A 20,478-nucleotide genomic window follows, 5' to 3' on the forward strand; every position below is an offset into this window, starting at 1 on the left:
AAATGATTCAGTGGTGCAAAACTTTTGTGAAGAAGAAAAATATTTTCAGGCCAGCATGACAATAATGGCGGAGACTCTCTCTGAAGGAGTATTAGGTATAGTTCCCAAATATAAATTTTATAGAGAAAAATGATAAACAATGGTTTACATAGTGCCTATATTGCACTCCCATCTTTCGACTAAAACATGTGTTTTTTTTAAAGATCTTGAAGTACGGAATTTTCAGCACTCTCTCTAACCTAACCTACAGCTCCATTATTTAAAGATCTTGAAGTTTGGAATTAGAACTTTTTTTGTACATATTGAATGGATCTTCCGATAATATAACTATCGAGAGTTTATTTGAGGTAGAGCTTGAAATTGATGTATAATTTTTTTAATATACAGCTTCTATCTCCAAACTCGTCGTGTCTCCTGAATGTGTGTTTTCCTATGAAATGAAGCTTGAAATTGAGGTTGAATAAATCAATGCTAGTCGAAAGGTAATAAATTGAGGCAATAATAATACAAGAGAGATTTAGAAAGACTCGCATAGATTGAACACTTGAAACTTGGATGGTAACCCATGAAATGAGAACTATTTATAGTACTCACCGTATAGCTTAAGTTAAGATCGGTCTAATCCTATTATTTCTCTAGAACCATCCATAATATATTCTTTGGATATGAAATTTAAAAGGGAAAATTCTAGAGAAAAACAATTTTATCTTATTCTAAAGTGTTCTACAAAGTAAGTACTTAGAAAGAATATACTAGTAATTTCTAGATAATTGTACCAAGTAATCTCTAGAATGCTTGGAAGCATTTTGCATTCTTCAATTTGGTACTGGAATCACTTGGGCTAGTATGTCCCAATGTACTCCATACTCTTCACTTAGTTCACACAACTCCATGTCTTCACCTGCTTGTTAGTTTACCAAGACATTAATGTGTCCGATGGCCCAAAATGGTGAAACAATTTCCTCTTTCACCCGGAAAAATACATTAAAAAAAAATAGTAGAAGCTTCGACAAAAACTTTTTGGCAAAAACTTGTGTGAGACGATATCACGGATCGTATTTTGTGAAACGGATCTCTTATTTGGGTCATCCATGAAAAAGTATTACCTAAGAATGTTACTTTTTAATGTGAATTTCGGTATGATTGACCCGTCTCACAGTTAAAGATTCGTGAGAGTGTTTCACAAAAGACATACTTAAACTTTTTTGTTACTTTTAAATTTAATAATCAATTATTTTTTATGTACTAGTTATATGCTAATGTAAAATGATATTAGATATTTTGAAATTTTCGAAAAGTGGATAAGAAACTGACTTACAAATTTATCATAATTGTTTTTACGATATTTTTTATAAATAAAAAAAAGAATATTTTTAATTTAAGAGCGAGTTTCTTGATATTTTAAAATAACATTATGACTACAAAATTAGTTACTTGAAACCCGTCAACTTTGCGGTGAAGTAAAATAAAATGTGTGCTTATATTTACTGGGAAGGGAATCGAAGACAATTAAATCAGAAGCTGGATTTAATTATTTCGATCGATTGGTTATTATTTCTAAAAAATATTAGTTCTCTTATTCTTATACAAAATTGGATATAACAAAAAAATAAATAAATTGGAGGAGGAATTCGTCTTGAATCTAAAGGTTTTTTTCCTAAGTAAGTCTCTTCTCAGACGATCTCATGAATATTTATCTGTGAGACGGATCAAACCTATCGATATTCACAATAAAAAATATTACTCTTAGCATAAAAAGTAATAATTTTTCATGAATGATCCAAATAAGAGATCTGTCTCACAAAATACGACCCGTGAAACCATCTCACACAAGTTTTTGTCTGCTCTGAAATATGTCAAAAATTATTTTATATAATAAATCGAATAATTCGTAATTATTTTAAACTTATTTTTCTTTTTATGTTTGTTTTGATTGTTAGGTCATCTCATAGTATATTAAAACTTCGGTCAAAGACTTCGATTTACTTGGTCTATCATACATCGCTGGCTTCTTCATCAAGATTTCTAATACTGAAAACAGTTCGACTGGCCGCAAATTCGTGCACAAGCACCCCCGAGCTTATGAAAATGGAGTTCTGTCTCGAAGAAGGGAAGCAAGCGAACCCTAATTGCTCCACTTTAATTCTGGTACGATGTACGATTCAAGAATTCGTTTATTTATTTATTTATTTTTTCTAAATTTACTTGAAGGTTTTGTCTTTTCTGAACTTTGCAGCCGGCGCTATCGATTGGAAACGTTGGGCAGCTGGCTGTGGATTTGCTAATATCGTCGCTGAAAGCGGATAGAATCGGCTACTTGGACGATCCCAATGTGCTGCCTTGTGTTGGCAATGATGCTTATACTGCTTCGCCTGGTGGGGACCTCGCTCTCCCTCTCGAAGGTATTCTTTTTTTCCAAATTTTATATTGTTTTCTTTATGGGTTTATTGCTCTGTCAACACGTGTTAATTCTATTTTCGTTTTTATGTATTTTGCTGAATTTGTCTTGTTTAGTGGAAATACTGAATGTTGCAACTTTTTTCATTCTTGCCCGAATTTGGTAGCTTATGAATCATCGTCTAGTGGGTTAACACTTGTGCAGCAACGCTCTCCTGTTATCAAGGTAGAGAACTTTTGTTTTAGTTATGAACTAATATTGATGCTATTTGATTTATTTAATCTTTAAAGTTTAGTTGATTGATCTATGCATATGGGTTGTCGATCTAGTGCATTAATTCTGGATTTTTTGTTGGACGTAACTGTATATCCAATGACTTGTGCAACAGGGTATGATGATCGATTACGCGAAGAACATGGCAAGCTTCGCTGCTTCTAATGGAAAGAAGCATGTTATCATACTCTCCAGCTTGGATTTTGGGAGATGGAAAAGAGTTGACATGTCAAGGTATAGATTGTGATTCATTGTTACTTTAACACGTTGGCGAATCCTAGGTAAACTTAATTTTACGGTCCTTACGTCTGGTCTGTTCGCTGTTTTTTTTGTCTTGATTCTTTTGTATCATGTTAACTATGTTTTTTTCTGCTGAGAGAATGACCTTGAAAAAGCTATTTAACAAATGTAAATGGCAATGGCATGGTGAAGGTAAATGTTTTCAGAAGCCATAGAAAACGTAGAGGATATAAGTTTTATGAAGTTCATACTACTTTTATATGTTTGTGTAGTTTAGGTAAAGTTTATGTGGACATTTTGCTGCATTATGTAGCTATGATGTTTTGCTCTTCTATAAACATGATGATCAAAGCTGCACAGAGGACAGATAAAGTGAAAAACTAATGAAACTACTTACCCAAATGTATAGTATTTAAGGTTTTTAGCTAAAAGTTGGGTTCAGGTTTAATTTATTAAATGATGCAATATTATGAATTTGAAAGCTCCCTAGTTGGAAATAAGATCAGCTTCATTTGAAAGTTAAACTTTCTGGAGGACCCATCTTTTAATAATTTACTGCAAATGAAGTCATGGATGATTTAACTGATTCATAAGCCCTTCATACGACCTTGCTATGATAGATCTGTAGATTACATTATTTCCATAAATTTTGTTTCAGTTTCAGCCTATGTTGCATGGATATGGGTACGGGTATCGTATCGAATACGATACGGATACGGCGACACATCAAATTTTCAAAATATAAGACACGATATGGCTAGGATACGACAGTCATTAAAATATATATAAATATTATATATATTTATATTTATATAAATTTAGTATTGAAAAGTAAAAATTATAGAGATAGATGTAATATTTCATTAATCATAATTTCTTAAGTACAAAATATAAAAACACAAATGTATGAAAGAGCCGCTTGAGCAGAAATAGAATGAAAGAGACAGACAAATGTATTTAGGGATTTAAAAGCCCGGCCCAATTTATTTTAAATTATTTTCTTTTTAGTCCCTAGAAATTATATTTTTTTCAATTAACCCCTAAAACTTTTTAATATTTACAATTTTGCCCAAACGTATCTGAAAAACATATCCACGTCGTATCCATGGCGTGTCCTCGCCGTGTCCAAAACGTATCCGGCTGGTCAACCTTAAAAAAAGTCAACGACACGGATTTTGCCGTATTTGACACGCGTATCCGCGTGTCGTATTCGTATCGTGTCGTACCCGTATCCGATACTTCAAAAAAAAAAAAGGTATCCGTGCTACATAGGTTTCAGCTTTTCCCTTTGTAATTGAATTTTACATCATGTCTATGAAATCTTGATTTTTTCGCTAAAAAGTTCCGCATGTACCGTTTCTGATTGAAACTAAGTGAGACCTAGAATTGTAGAAATATGTGTGTTGCTTAACAAAACTATGGTGTACAAAATTTTGAATAATAATTAGTTTCATGAACCTTTGATATTTCGCATTTGATCATGAGAAAATAGTTAATTAGTTAGTAGTGAGAAATATAAAGGATTCACTTCCTTAACTCGTGACCTACTAATTTACTTTTCTCCGTTGATGTTATAACCAATTAACTGATTCAATGGTGATTTATATCAGTGGTTTGCAGATTCATTATTTATCTAGTTCCAATACGGATGGAAGTGACAATGACTGTGAAAGGTTTGGGTGGAATAGACTGCAAGATTATAGTCCTGTTCAAAGCACATGGAAGTATCTGAATGAATTAGCTGAAGAGGGGTCAATGCCTGATGAAGATTTTTTCCTTGAGGATCTAGGAGATGATGATTACTACCCAAGTTTGCCTTTTGCTGCTCTTTTTTCCATCTTTAAGGTAATGATTTATGTACTTTATTGGACATTGAATAATCTTCTAGCTTGCTTTACTAATAAGCACGATCAATGTGTCCTACTTTGTTTCAACAGTTAGTTGGCTATCTGTCTCAATGTCTGTTTAATATCTTTTCTAGTGAGCATCAGTTAATTGTGAATTTTCCTTTTTTCATAGGACAATGACAAACCATGTTTCTCCACTTTTCTGATATTAATCTAGACCATCTGATCTGAGAACCAGCATTTCCATTGATTCATTTTATAACTCGAAACTCCTAATTTCGAGTGAAACATCTCTTGTGTTTCAGAAGAATCTTTTATTTCAGGCTTAAGAAAAAAACAGAATTTTTTTATCTTGTGAAATATCCAAACATACGAAGGAGTGGCGTATGGATCTTTGTTTGTTTTTTTGTTGGACTTTTCTTTCATGCAAATTATTAGTCAAGACTGACTTAATTGAGTGCTGAAAATTGAGTTTGTAGGATTGTTGGACTGGGCATTGAACTTCCATATTTTTATTGATGCTTTAATTGTAAAGTTCTACATTTCTTTGACAGTTTTTTAACTATGTTGACACAATAAATCATTTATTGAACAATTCTTGTATTTTGGTAGGCTAAAGGTATCAAAGTCACTTGCTTACTTTGTTACTGTTCCGAAGGAGATAATATACCTGAAGCTTTTTATTTGGCGGAGGCAACCAGCAAACTTGTGGGACTGAGCCAGAATGAAATTGATGGTGAGCTAAACTTAACATGCAATCGACCATTTCTTTCTGCCCTTCTTTATGTGGCACTGTTCCGTGTAGATTACTTTGTTCAGGATTGAAATTTCCTTTCCACTTCAACTATTTCATCTTGTTCAGGCGGTGGAGCTGGTAAATGGACCATACCATTTTCATGGCAGAGTGTGTATGGACCTCCAGCAGACGTGAGTTTATTCTAGGATGCCTTTGTGATGCAAGGTATCAATGGTTTCTTCTTGTGTCCTCTTGGTTCCTTTACTCTGAGTTATGCCAACATAAAAACGCTATTGATCTGTTGATTGCAGCAAGTCAGAAGTTTATACTCGACTAAAATATGAATCGTCACTCGTCATGCTAGCTGAACCCGTGGTTGAACCAGCTGATCACATAGGTTAAAGTTTTAAAGCGTTGACATGGTCGGTGAAGATTCCAATCCCTTCCTGGTTTATGCCTTATTCATGGATCGTAAGATATGAAGTCTTGGTTTCTGAAACCAGACGCCATTGCTCGCTTATTGTTACTTAGATTCGAATTTGTTGTAACTTTATTGTTGTTTACTTGTACTAGGGAGGTTTTGGCGTCGTCTTCCTCCCTTGTATCAGTTTACCGTTCTCATATAAAACCGCCTCTAGCGTGGTCTTAACAAAAAATCAGGCCTCGGTGTAGAAGGCTTTGAAAACAAAATTACAAGATTTATATAAAATATATCTAATGGATATACAATGAATCTTTCGTGAAACAATCTCACGAATCTATATCTGTGATATGAGTTGATCCGACTTATATTAAGAGTAAAATAATAATAATTTTAAAATAAAAACAGGAGTGTTTCGATATAATTTAAAATTTTGATGATCGGAATCTTTTAGCGTGGTGACGTGTTACATCCAAAGGCACGTTTATGTTGTTGAATATATAAAATGAAATATTTAATTTATATGTATATATATATATATGTATATATATAGACGGAGTGAGTCAAGGTGGTTGCACCCACTTCCCTTCAACAATTGATTCACTTTGTTGATATGCGAATTTTTCTTAATCATCTCAGTTACTTTCGATATTTTGAGTAAATTATGAATTTTTTTAAATATATTATAAGATATTTTGAGTAAATTATGAATTTTTTTAAATATATTATAATATAATGCGTTGGTTCCTAAGATATTTTGGTTTGGTACTCTGCTTAATTTAATTTTGGTAAGCACAGCAAATTTAATTGTTGCTTGTATTTTATTTTATGTGAATTATAGTTTATTTCGTTCTAAAAACAATCACAATATTCCCTTGGAATAAGAATTATGTATAAATACTGGGTTTATATATATATATATATATATATATATATATTTGAGCAATGTTTTTAATCATAAAAATATAAATATGATAATTGACAGGAATGCACAAAGTAATAACCATTATTAAACATGAATTGTGTTGGCAGATAAAGTTTTGGGAGTATTAAAAAAATAAGAAAAAACGAAGATTACACAAATACGTACATAGATATTTATTCGTATAATTACCATCCTCAAAATTTATCCATTCCATCCGAAAATTTTAGCAAAATTTTTTTATCATTATAATATAAGTTATACTTCAATAGTTCCACCAACACGTGAAAGCAATGATATTTTTGTGAGTATATGGCCTTTTCAAATAAAAACTGATTGGATATTTTTCTACATCTATATCATCCACGACATATATGGGATCCGGTCATGGACGATCCGGAATATTAAGTGGATAGTCCAAGTCAGAGTCAATATGCCGGATACTATCTTCATCAACCGGGCATTTATCCTCTTCCTGTAGATCGCCTACTTATATCTAACCCGACTCACACTGATAGCATCAATATTTATTTTTATTTTATCGGGGCCCATCAAGTTTTATAGAATTATTGTCCAATAATGTGCTGTGATTTAAATTTTAAAATACATAATACTTTCAATAAACATGTGATAGACGTGGGTTGCCACTTGCAACGAACGAGAGGTGATATATAAACCAGGACAGAGCAAATTGGGTTTTATAGATTATTTTAATTAGTACAACTCGTCTTGATTGGTCGGATTATCAATTACTTTTTTTAAATTAAACTATAAATAAAATATTAAATTTATGATAAAAACGTGGAATTTGTTCATAAATAATTTATTTTCCATTATAACTAATGACAATAATGTAATTCGAATCTTAAATTGTACAGCAACTGTTGTTGAGAGCGATTGAAGTTTTCTATCCTGGATAATTATTGCTCCTTCCATCCTGATCTGCATGAAATAATTGTGAGTGTCTCACTACAGAGACCGAGCCAAAAATCTGAAATTTTAAACTCTAATTTTTTTTAATATTTTAAATTTATCTACCCGAGCTAATATCATATTATTCTAACTTTATAAAAAATTTACATATATTTTTTTTAAAAAAAATTTGGGCCACCCGATTTAAAGACCGGGTAAAGAATCATGTTGCTCCGCTTCTGAGTGTGTGTTTATAATGAAAGATTGCTGAATTTGTGTGTGTGTGTGTGTATATATATATATATATATTATTTAAATGACTCAAGCTAGAAATAGAAGCGCTATATATACATGCACAAATTCAGCAATCTTTCATAGACAATTATACCAATTGAAGCCCGAAAGTTTGTCAAAGCCCAAAGAAACATGTCTTCTTACATTTCTGAGAATCCTTCTGAATCAATTCTTCCATTCAAAGAAATCCCAGGTAGCTATGGGTTACCCTTCTTCGGGCCGATTCAGGACCGTCTAGACTACTACTACAAGCAGGGATCGGATGAGTTCTTCAGGGCCCGAATCAAGAAATACAACTCCACAGTGTTCAGGATGAACAGCCCTCCAGGCCCTTTCAATGCCCGTGATTCTAAAGTCGTTGTTCTTCTTGATGCTGTTAGCTTCCCTGTCCTTTTCGACACGTCGAAAGTCGAAAAGAGAAACATTTTTACGGGCACTTACATGCCATCTACCAATTTCAACGGTGGATATCGCGTTTGTTCATATCTTGATCCTTCGGAAAGAAAACATGAAATCCTCAAGGGATTCATTTTATCATTACTAGGGAGGTTGCACAAGCAAATTATCCCTACATTCCGGAGATCGGTTTCGAGGCTGTTCACCGATCTTGAGACCGAGTTATCTGATAAAGGGGAAGCAAACTTCAATGCCATTAGTGATAAGATGTCGTTCGACCTCTTGTTCCGCTTGTTTGCGAATACGAGCTCGTACGATACAAGTGTTGCTGGAGATGGTAACACAAATCTTGATAAATGGCTGTTTTTCCAGCTTGCACCTTTGGTGCCATTAAACTTGAAGTTTTTGCCAAAAGTTGTGGAGGATTTCCTGCTCCACACATTCCCTTTGCCTTCTTTCATCGTGAAATCGGGGTACGAAAAAGTTCGAGAGGCCTTCAATAAGGCGGCCAAGGAGTTACTCGACGAGGCCGAGAAAGACGGGATCAGCAGGGACGAGGCTTCTCATAACTTACTTTTTCTTTCAGGGTTTAATGCATATGGTGGCACCAAGATTTTATTCCCAGCTTTGCTAAAGTACGTCGGAACCGGTGGATCAGATTTGCATAGGCGTCTAGCCTATGAGATACGGACCGTCGCGGCGGAGGAAGGTGGGATAACCCTAGCGGGGATAAACAAAATGAGCTTGGTAAAATCAGTGGTATGGGAGGCTTTGAGAATCGAGCCTCCTGTTGCATCTCAATATGGTAAGGCTAAAGAGGACATAACAATCACGAGTCACGACGCGTCGTATATCATAAAAAAAGGGGAGATTATTTTCGGGTATCAACCCCTTGCGACTAAGGACCCCAAGATATTTGTCGACCCCGACAAGTTCGTAGCTGATAGGTTCGTCGGACACGGGGAGAAGTTGATCAAGTACGTCTATTGGTCGAACGGGAGAGAAACCGATGACCCAACGACTAGCAACAAGCAATGCCCCGGCAAGGACATGGTGGTTTTGTTCTCAAGATTGATGCTTGTTGAGTTTTTCCTTCGGTATGATACGTTTAAGGTTGAAATTGGGAAGCTCCTTCTAGGGTCATCGGTCACCTTCAAATCCTTGACAAAAGCTGCTTGATTCAAACTTTTAGGTATCTCGTTTAATTTGTTTGCCATGCTTCTTGTTAAGTTGTTGTCTTTTTAATTTCTAAGTGTATAATTACTTGTTTTTACGGATTTTCGAAAAATAAAGAAATTCTTTTCTGCTTTTGTCCGAGCAAAAGTTAATACTTGCCCAATTTCAGCCTTACAATAGCGGTTTTAAATAATTTTCACGAAAAATGACTAAAATGGAAAATAAGAACATCACCCTGACACCTGGAAAAAATAATTAATACTGTTTGAAAAGTTGTTTCGAAAATATGTGTAAATGGCATAATTAAAACATGTCTCGTTGTATTTTTTTTATTTTAACTATTTTATATTATATTTCAAATTTAGATTTTACCCTTTAAATTTTAATTTTGTTCATTTAAAACCACCATATATATTTTTTTAAAAAAATTATAAGGTACTAATAATGTGCTTATCAAGTATCATTCATTTTAATTTGCATTTTTTTTTTACTTTTTCAAACATACACTTATTTTTTTCTTTTAACCCAAAAAAAAAAAAAATTTGACTTTTAAACTAGCACTTGTCTATTTGGTTCTCTAAAAAAACCATTTCTCACTCAATTAACTATTTTAATCCACTAATTTCTATTTTTTTTCAAATTTATTCCATTTTACCAGAGTGTTAACATTACATAAGACATATCATCAATTTTTGGTGTCATGTTAGCAATTTTGGTGTCCGTACGTGTCATGGATTTTCCAATGCCCTATAAAAAAAATGATTAAAATTAAAAAGATGCAAATTAGTGAATCAAGAGCCTAAATTGATCAACATGACCAAAAAATAGAAAATGTACGAATTAATCGACTATTGGCTTCATAAACGGCATCTCTGTCACAATTTTATTTTACAAAACTTCATTTTTATTTAATTTTTTTTAAAAAAAAAAAACAATTTCGTACGTAACTACTTAGCACTTTCTAACTTAATTAATTTATATGCTAATATTTAATTTCATTATTAATCAAAATGACTTATTTCTATTTAAAACCCAAATTAATTAAATTGATTTACTCAATTCGGTTCCTCTTTTTCAGAAAAAAATGGTCTAAACATGATGAACCGATTTTTCTAAAAAAAATATATTCCAGATTTATTAAAAAAAATTACTTGGGCCATAGAATTGGAAGATTCCTAAATTTGACTCGGACAACATAATTGAAAGAATAAAATAATAATAATAATAATAATAATAATAATAATAAATTCTTTGCCACAAAATTGGAAGTAATAACTTTACGAGTAAGTTTCTTGTAGACGGACTCACGAATTTTTATCTGTGAGACATGTCAACTCTATCGATATTTACAATAAAAAGTAATACTCTTAGCATAAAAAGTAATATTTTTTCACGGATGACCCAAATAAGAGATCTGTCTCACAAAATACGATCCATTAAACCGTTTCACACAAGTTTTTGCCAAACTTTACCTGGTTGCCCAATTGATTATAAAGAGCTAGGCCTGGGTTAGGTATTATTTGGGTAGGTTTTCTAGATACTAATAATTACTTGATAACATTTATTGATTAGGTGTAAATCTATTATTGCCACTTGTATATATATCTAACATAAAAAAAAATTACGAGACATATATCTTATTTATATCATTTTTGAAAAATTATTATTTTTATGTCAAAAATATTACTTATTATTATAAATATAAACATGATTAACTCATATAAAAAATAAAGATTTATGAAACCGTCTTAAAAAAAAATATTATCTATCTAAAAAACATATTATCTGTCTAAAAAATTTACCTAATCTGGCGTAGCCATTCAGTTCCCACATGCATCCGAAATTTTTATAATATTATTGCGATTCTTTGACATACGTATTGAAATATCATGTTGTTAAACATTTTTTGTGTAAAAATTTAGAAATTACATTAAATTTTTAGATTTTACTGCTAATTTTTTTTGAATTTTCTCATAATTATATAGAATTAATATTAAATATAAATATTTTATCTAATTTTCAGATTAATGATATTTTATAATAGTTTTTATATACTGGAAGTGATGTGTTCATTTAAATTGAAATAAGATTGGAAAATTTTGCTCTTAATTTTGAATAAAATTGAGATAGATTTATATGTAGTAGATTCATATACCATAATAGAGTTTGCTTTTTTCCAATACCTAAAAAACACTATGACAATTTAACGAAGACGACGACGATGATATAGATATTACAGACAATATATAGATATTTTTATGTTATATTTGAGGTGTGGCTCACATGTAGTTTTGATTTGGAACAATTAATTCCATAAAATAATTTTAGCTTTTGCACCTTAAAATTATTTAATTTTTGAAATATCGATTGATTTTATATTCTACATTAATGTTTGGGAAAAAATTGTATGAGACAGTCTCACGGGTCGTATTTTGTGAGACGGATATCTTATTTGGGTCATCTATTAAAAAATATTAATTTTTATGCTAAAAAGTATTACTTTTTATTGTGAATATCGGTAGGTTTGATCTGTTTCACAGATAAAGATTCGTGAGATCGTCTCACAAGAGACCTACTCTTAATGTTTATAACGTCTAGAATCAAGTATGAGAATTATTAATTAGCGGAAAATATCGTCTGGGTTTTCTTTTTCCTAGTCAAAAGCATTAAAATCCAAAGTGTATTTATATGTTTTTATTTATTTATCGTAGTTTAGTTGTAATTAAAATTTGTAAAAAGTTATTATTTGATTTCAAGATTCGATATGAAATTAGGATTCAAAGTTTTTGCTAATAATAATATTCAATTCTCCCTTTTTACCTGCTTTTTTGAAGTCAAATATATCAAATCCAAATTCGAAACAAACTCATGAAAATATGGTCTATTTGTCCCATAGGGGCTAAGCTAAACTTTTGACAAATCCAAAATCAAAAGTAGGTTTGAAGCATAAATATTTAAATTTCGTATTCTCGAGCCGATTTGAAGAGACTTGTAATCGGAAATTTAAGTAGGTATCTTATAATACGGTCTCACGAATTTTTATTTGTGAGACAGGTCAACCCTACCGATATTTACAATAAAAAGTAATACTCTTAGCATAAAAAGCAATATTTTTTCATGGATGACCCAAATAAGAGACTCGTCTCAAAAAATACGACCCGTGAGACCGTCTCACACAAATTTTTTCCCGGAAATTATATGATATCTTTACGACATTACCCCAATTTTGTGAATATTTATCAATAAATGTGAGGTTCACTCAAAATCGAAAGGACCATTAATATCTATCTTTAGTTACATAATTCGTTCGAGTGAAACTATGCTTGTATTTATAGGACGAAAATACAAATATTTAAAACCCAAAATTTTTTTAATAAATGAAAATGAAAGGTTATAATTGACAAAATAAATGGATTCTAAGAACGAAAGAAAATGAAAACGATCGAATTCAAAACTTTGAAGTTGACTTATCATAAAATGAGGAATATTTCTAATTTAAAGATCAAAACGATGGAATTTTCTCAAAAGGCATTTCACGAATAAATTATTTCTAACCACTTAAATTAATGGTTATTTAAGTTTTGAAAATAATTTTTTGGCTAGCTAGAAATAATTTTCAAATAATTATGGCTCTAGTTTGAATGAGTCGTAATAATTTTAAAACATGCATGTCATAAAATAGCTAGCCACCATGGACTTCTTAAATTGGTCATATCTTTTCAAAAAAATGGGTTTGAAATGAAAACATTATATATATATATATATACACACACACGAAGTTATATCCATATATCTCGATTCAAGGCAAACAAAAGCAAAATGTCTTATTATTCTTCTGCAAACCCTTCTGCATCAGATCTTCCATTAAAAGAAATCCCAGGTAGTTATGGTTTGCCCCTTTTCGGGGCGATAAAGGACCGTTTCGATTACTATTATAATCAGGGACCGGAAGAGTTCTTCCGGGCCCGAATCAAGAAATACAACTCCACAGTCTTTAGGGTTAACAGCCCTCCAGGCCCTTTCAATGCCAAAGATTCTAGAGTCGTCGTTCTTCTTGATGCTGTTAGTTTCCCTATCCTTTTCGACACGTCGAAAGTCGAAAAGAGAAACGTTTTTATTGGCACTTACATGGCTTCAACTCATTTTACTGGTGGATATCGCGTTTGTGCCTATCTTGATCCTTCGGAATCCAAGCATGAAATCCTCAAGGGATTCTTTTTGTCATTACTAGGGAGGTTGCACAAAGAAATCATCCCCACTTTTCGGAGCTCGGTTTCGAGGCTGTTTACCGATCTTGAGACCGAGTTATCTGGTAAAGGGGAAGCAAACTTCAACCCCATTAGTGATAAGATGTCCTTCGATTTCTTATTCCGTTTGTTTGCTAATAAGAGCTCATATGATTCTAGTGTTGGGGGAGATGGTAATGCCAAACTTGATAAGTGGTTGTTTTTGCAGCTTGCACCTTTGATAACATTAGGGTTGAAGTACCTCCCAAAATGTGTGGAGGATCTCTTGCTCCACACATTCCCTTTGCCTTCTTTCCTTGTGAATTCGGGTTATGAAAAAGTTCGAGAGGACTTCGATAAGGCGGCCAAGGAGTTACTCGATGAGGCGGAGAAAGACGGGATCAGCAGAGACGAGGCTTCTCATAACTTACTTTTCCTTACAGGGTTTAATGCATATGGTGGCACCAAGATTTTATTCCCAGCTTTGCTAAAGTACGTCGGAACCGGTGGATCAGAATTACATAGACGGCTAGCCGAGGAGATCCGTACCGTGGTGAATGGGGAAGGTGGGATAACACTAGCGGGGCTAAACAAGATGAGCTTGGCCAAATCAGTGGTGTGGGAAGCCTTAAGGATTGAGCCTCCTGTCACATCTCAATATGCCAAGGCTAAAGAGGACATAACGATCATGAGCCACGACGCATCGTATGTCATAAAAAAGGGGGAGATTATGTTTGGATATCAACCCATTGCTACCAAGGACCCCAAGATATTCGTTAACCCTAACGAGTTCGTCCCTGATAGGTTCGTCGGAGACGGGGAGAAGTTAATTAAGTACGTTTATTGGTCGAACGGGAGAGAAAGCGAGAATCCGACGGCTGGCGACAAGCAGTGCCCGGCAAAGGATATGGTAGTGTTGCTATCAAGATTGATGCTTGTTGAGTTTTTCCTTAGATATGATAGGTTTAGTGTGGAAGTTGGGAGGCTTCTGCTAGGATCATCTGTCACGATCAAATCCGTCACCAAAGCCACATGATTTTTTTTCATTTTTTTGTTGTATTATTTTATTTGATTTTTTTGTAATAATTTACTTTTTATTCATACAAATAATATTAAATGTGGTCATACAAATCTTTTAATTAAATTAAATAATTTAATAAAAATGTAATTGCAAAAATTCATCTTCTTAGTTGACAAGTCTCTTATTTTTTGGTCATATAAGACATCAAAATTTGATTTTAGTGCAATAAGTAGTTTTTTTTTCTTTTTAATAATTTTTCATGACAATATTGACTTGATACTAAGCAGAACATCCATGTCAGACATTATGACATCAATATTCGGAACCAAACCATCAATATTGAACGTGACGATAATATTATACGTCATGTTAACGTTCTAAAACAAAAGCTAAAACTGAAAAAAAAAAATTATTACTATGAACAAACTTTGACAACTTATATAGCGCCCAAAAACTAAATTTCACAACCTATGAGATGAATTTGCTAATTTTCCCCCAAAAATTAAGTACAAACGGAGCACAGTATATATGCACACACATGTATGTATATAAAATTGTGTAATGCCATTTAATTGGAGTTAGAAATATACCTTCAACATGTGTACCAGATAGTTCGTAGATCACATATATCGAGCGAAAATTGCAATTTTAGTTCTGTAAATTAATATGTTTTTAATCATATAAGTTATAAAAATTTGATTTTTATAAAAGAACTTGGATTTTATTTTGGTTATTGTCTTCTTTTTTTTGTTCAAAACCAATAAATCATTGAATATGATTTATTTACTCTGAGTCTATCCTACGTGAAACACGTGGAGAGAATAAATTTTATATTACTCAAATTAAAATATATCTAATAAAAAAATAAAACAATATGACACTCAATATTTCAAAATGAGGAAAAATTTTATCATTTCACCTTTTTTTTTTTTGTAAATATTAATGTATGTCATATAAGCTTTATTTTTGTCACATGAGCCACGTAAGATAATAAAAAAACTCAAGTTACAATTTAAAAACCAAACTTTGACAACTTACATGACTAAAAGCCAAACATGTCAACTTACATGACTAAAATCACAATTTTAGTACATTAAATTTTAAATTTCAAATATTTTGCTCGGATTGCCAACCTGACGATAGAAAATGTTGATTTTATTCTTAAAATAACATATTTAAAATACTATATAATCAAATTAATTAACTACAAAATATTTGTGTGACAAAATCATCAACATTTCTAGCAGAACTCCCTCCTTTCTCCACAGCTTCTCCGACCAATTCCTTCCACTTACGAGCATTTGCTTTAAGCTCCTTCCCTTTATCTCCATACACCATTTCTGCAACACACTTAGCAATCTCCTCTCTCTTAAATTCACCGGATTCAACCCGAGTACCTACATTCCAAACATCCTCGATAAACTTAGCATTCATCTTCTGGTCGGCCCATTGCCCCATTCCTATGATCGGCACGCCCACACTCAACGCCTCGAGAAAAGAATTCCATCCGCAGTGTGTCATAAAACACGAGACAGAGGGATGAGCCAGGACACGGGGCTGCGAGCACCATTCTACGACGAAACCTATATCCGATAAATTCGAAACAAAAGCTGGAGGGAGCTTGTTTTCTTCAGATGATCTTACAACCCACAAGAAATTGCAATTGCTCAATGCTAGGCCAAATGCAAGCTCCTCCATTTGTTCTTTTTGAAGGGAAACCGCACTTCCAAATGAAACATAAAGAACCGAGTTTGTTTCTTTCGAGTCTAGCCATTCTATGCATGCTTCACAAGTTGGCTCAAAGACACTAATCATGTGATCTTTTTGGTCGTAAATTTCCTCGCTTGTTTGTAGTAATGAGATCGTCGGACCGATGGTCTTTATTGGCCATGTACTAGACATCCACTCAATCATCTGCAGATCCAAAGAATTAAATTAAGTGGAAATAATTTTTTATATTTTGATTTTTAGTCTATTAAATTTTCAAATTTTGATTTTTGTTTTGTTTTCAATCCTATTTCCTTTGAATGGTAACGTGAAACCGAAAAATTCTAATATGACATCGAAAAATGTTCATGTAATATTGAAAATTACTGAATTATCCGTCATCAATTGGACCAAAATAAAAATAACCGAAAATGAAAAATCAATATAGTAAACCAAAAATTTGAAAACCCATTGGACCAAATCACAAAATTGAAAAAGTTTGTGGAAAAAAATTATTTTCTCTTAAATTAAATGGGTAATTGTAAGATGTGGAAGTAAACTCACACTTTTTTCCTATTTGGGTTTAGCTGATCTAGCTACTTTAAATTTTGATCGATCCCAAAATCCCTATCATACGGTTACCTTATTATTATAAGAGAAAAGATCAAACTTAATTACCTCATTCTCAAGCTTGTCAAATGTGTTGAAAAAGATCAAATCCGCTTCCTCAAGATTAGAGAACTGATCAGCAAGAAGGTTCATGATAGTGTTATTAGGATCCATAATCTTGGGAAAAGAGGGCAAGTCTTCGACCTCGAGACGACGAGGCAATGCTGGCATTGGCACGACAGGATCTTTGTAAGGAAGCTTCAACAACCCTTTTTTCAAATGGTAGTATACAGCACAAACAGAACAAGACTGCGTGAAAAACGGCACCGTGAGCAAACCTCGGCCTCGAGCGATGCCCGAAACCCAATGCATTAAAGAATCATACACGATAGCTTTAGCAATACAACCAGATTCGATCTGTTCGTCAAGAAACTTAGCCAAACTCTGTGAAACACATCGCTTGAGACGTGCCAAGTACTCCTCGAATGTCTCGGTTTGATTCTGATTGTCCTCGGAACCGTCGGATATGGTTTGTATGTTGATTGAGCTGCTGCTGCTGGAGGAAAACTTCGATGATTTGTTTAGTTGTGTGGTAGTTATAACGGTGATGTGCAGACCCTTTGAGGCTAAGAACTTGGAGAACGCGGCGGCGGGGCTTATGTGACCTTGTGCCGGGTAAAGGAGGACTAGAACACGTGGCTTTCTAGTTCCATCCGCTGCCATTTTGGTTCTTGCTTTCTCTTCGCTACTAGGTTTTCTCCGCCCACTAGTCTTACGAAGTAGAGTGCAATAAATAGAATTAAATCTTTAAATAATTGTATATATAACACGAGGATAAATAGCAAACCCTTTAATTCTTGAATGTTCATAATCGATTACTCGGAAAATTATAGTTAGATCTCCATGCCCACATCCTCGCCCCCTCTCTGGTTCTGGAAAATCTTATATTCTGATGTCGACTTAGCCTTCGTGACATTTGTAATAAATGAAATAATTAGCTGTATTCTAGTAGCAGCAGCATAAACAATCATCAGCTCATGCCACCACATAACTTGCTCATCAGTGAAGAAAAGTAAAATGATTCCATTTAAGAAAATCAAGAAACAAATGAAGGGTATCTACATCTACAAAAAGTTAGAAAAGAATCACCATCCATGCCAACAAACATACAAACCGGCGCAAAAATCATCCATCTAAAGAAAAAGCAACAAAATATGACAAAAATTTACCTTTAGTGTTCCGTCAAACAGAAGAAATGCCAAGTACAAACCCAAAAATGGGAAGAAATTGATATCCTTCAGAAAATAAAAACACAGTATCGCGAGTTTCATTAAAAAGAAAAAACAGAAACAGATTGAGCCTTACATAAATATCGGCCCGCAATATGTCAGAATTCTTATAGAATTTATTGCCGCTGAAATACAATCGCAACAGCAAAAATCTCTTCCACTATCAAACAACTAAAGAGAACGCAAAGTAGCTATTTTCGATCGACTTGGGGTCTCTTTTTACTATGATCGATTTCGGGGAATATTGGGAAAATAACAATTTGGGGAATTGGAGAGAGGGGGACAGTGACTGAGTGGGAAAAAAGGTCGAGGGGACAAAGATGAAAGGAATTGTTAAAATAGGAGAAGACTGAAGGGAACAATGAAAAGTTTAAAAAAAATTAACTATATTATGATAATATGGTAAAAATGTCGGGTTTTTTTAAAAAAATAATATAATATCAAAAAGAATGTGTTAAAATATTACAAATTTAAAGAATTTTTAAAAGTAAAGCAATTCGTAATTCAAAATTCTGGATTCAATTTTTTTAAAAAAAAATCACGGATTCTTATAATCCGTTACATACTATCACGGATTCAGAATCCCTGAATATGTGACTCCTTCTACTCTATAAATTACGCCGAGTTTCAGTCGAGTCTCGATATGAATTAAAAATTCGAAAGAATTGCGCCAAGTATCAGAATTAGAAATTCGGAAGTATAGCAACCGAGTATCACTCTTAATTCAAGAGTATAGCGTCATGAATGTTCGAACGTAGCATAGTTGATAATGTTATTCAAAGAGATCTTAAGAGGTAATGTTTTTCTTTTATTGATAATATTATAATTATATTTAAGAGATAATATTATTACGTGTAAAGTTTTTCTATTTTTTCTTTCTATATTGAAAATATTTTGTTTTATGTAATATTTCTAATAATATTTGTCATTTATTTCAGGTATTAACATTTTTCGTTGATTTTATTACAAATTTCGTGTTACCACATTTGAAAAGATAATTTAAGTATTTTCTTATATTTTAATTGTATTATTTATATTGTATTAATATAATTATAATTTTGTTCACTTGCATTATACGAATAAGTATAATTTTGTTAAATATTATATTTTTAATATTAATCACATTATAGAATAATAATAGGAACACTAATCAGAAAGTAATAATAAATATAAATTTGTGATATTTGAAATATTTTTCAAGGTTAGTATTCTAAATATAATTATATTATTTAAATATAAGAATAAGTTAATATTAGTGTATTCAATACTGATGAAATTATAAAATATTTTATTACATTTGTTAACTAAATTTATAAGTGTTTTAGTATGAAATAATATATAGTTAAGCTATAACTTCGGTTGTATTAATATAATCTATAATATTGTAATTATGTTGATGTTAATGCAAAGTAATATAAGAATTAATAATTGTAATTAACATATTTTTATCCAATGATATAATTTGAATTAACTTACTTAAAACTTTTATTTCATTAATTAAATTAAATTTTAATGTCAAATTTTATTATGTGGTTATGTAAAAAACAATTTTAAAAAACATAACTTTATAGTGTAAATTAGAATTTTTTGTCTGTTTATTATGTTGTATTTTGTTTAAAAAAAATTTGACACTCTTAATTGTTAATATTAAAAATTAATATATCTGTAAAAATTATAATAACACATGTTTAAAATCTTAATTTTTTAATATAAGTCATAACATATTTTTATTATTATAAATACAAACATTGGTTTTTTTAAATATATTTTGTAATTAAATTGATTTGACAATATATAATTTAATTAAAAAGAATAATAATAATTTTTTTAATTGATTCTTGAAATTTGATCCAATATAAAATATATATTTTAATATATTTGTAATAAACTCATAATTAAATGTTTTATAATTGTATATGTTATATCTTAGTTTTCGCTCCAGACATGGATACTTTAAGGGTCTTACTTTACGTAGGTGGCTATGTCATTATTGAAAAGATGGTAGGATTTG

At 32.1% G+C, this 20,478-nt stretch overlaps 4 protein-coding genes across 12 annotated transcripts; 3 read left to right on the forward strand and 1 right to left on the reverse strand.

Annotated features, from left to right (window-relative positions):
- Window positions 1-1,962: 1,962 nt before the first annotated feature.
- On the forward strand, window positions 1,963-6,165 carry LOC142554138 (uncharacterized). 4 transcript variants are annotated; one of them, XM_075664791.1, is made up of 8 exons: window positions 1,963-2,148; window positions 2,237-2,402; window positions 2,565-2,623; window positions 2,787-2,905; window positions 4,522-4,756; window positions 5,371-5,494; window positions 5,621-5,719; window positions 5,806-6,165. In XM_075664791.1, the coding sequence occupies exons 1-7, from the start codon at window positions 2,083-2,085 to the stop codon at window positions 5,698-5,700; spliced, it is 849 nt and encodes a 282-aa protein (XP_075520906.1). In that variant the 5' UTR covers window positions 1,963-2,082; the 3' UTR covers window positions 5,701-5,719; window positions 5,806-6,165. The 4 variants fall into 4 exon arrangements, with proteins under 4 accessions (XP_075520906.1, XP_075520904.1, XP_075520902.1 ...); XM_075664789.1 differs by having other exon boundaries at window positions 5,810-6,165; XM_075664787.1 differs by having other exon boundaries at window positions 5,814-6,165.
- Window positions 6,166-8,083: 1,918 nt separating this feature from the next.
- Window positions 8,084-9,749, forward strand: LOC142554139 (allene oxide synthase 3-like). The gene has a single exon (XM_075664792.1). The coding sequence runs from the start codon at window positions 8,176-8,178 to the stop codon at window positions 9,616-9,618; it is 1,443 nt and encodes a 480-aa protein (XP_075520907.1). The 5' UTR covers window positions 8,084-8,175; the 3' UTR covers window positions 9,619-9,749.
- A 3,656-nt stretch (window positions 9,750-13,405) lies between these two features.
- On the forward strand, window positions 13,406-14,953 carry LOC142552551 (allene oxide synthase 3-like). Its single transcript, XM_075662235.1, has one exon. The coding sequence runs from the start codon at window positions 13,435-13,437 to the stop codon at window positions 14,875-14,877; it is 1,443 nt and encodes a 480-aa protein (XP_075518350.1). The 5' UTR covers window positions 13,406-13,434; the 3' UTR covers window positions 14,878-14,953.
- Window positions 14,954-15,955: 1,002 nt separating this feature from the next.
- Window positions 15,956-18,804, reverse strand: LOC142554140 (mogroside I-E synthase-like). 6 transcript variants are annotated; one of them, XM_075664798.1, is made up of 4 exons: window positions 18,544-18,804; window positions 18,408-18,440; window positions 17,248-17,944; window positions 15,956-16,776 (listed from the first exon to the last, which is right to left on the reverse strand). In XM_075664798.1, exons 3-4 carry the CDS (start codon window positions 17,899-17,901, stop codon window positions 16,063-16,065), a joined length of 1,368 nt encoding a protein of 455 aa, XP_075520913.1. In that variant the 5' UTR covers window positions 17,902-17,944; window positions 18,408-18,440; window positions 18,544-18,804; the 3' UTR covers window positions 15,956-16,062. The 6 variants fall into 6 exon arrangements, with proteins under 6 accessions (XP_075520913.1, XP_075520910.1, XP_075520912.1 ...); XM_075664795.1 differs by having other exon boundaries at window positions 17,248-17,949; XM_075664797.1 differs by having other exon boundaries at window positions 18,408-18,473.
- Window positions 18,805-20,478: the final 1,674 nt, after the last annotated feature.

Source organism: Primulina tabacum, chromosome 8, assembly GCF_025594145.1.
Source record: "Primulina tabacum isolate GXHZ01 chromosome 8, ASM2559414v2, whole genome shotgun sequence".
NCBI classification, from domain to species: domain Eukaryota; kingdom Viridiplantae; phylum Streptophyta; class Magnoliopsida; order Lamiales; family Gesneriaceae; genus Primulina; species Primulina tabacum.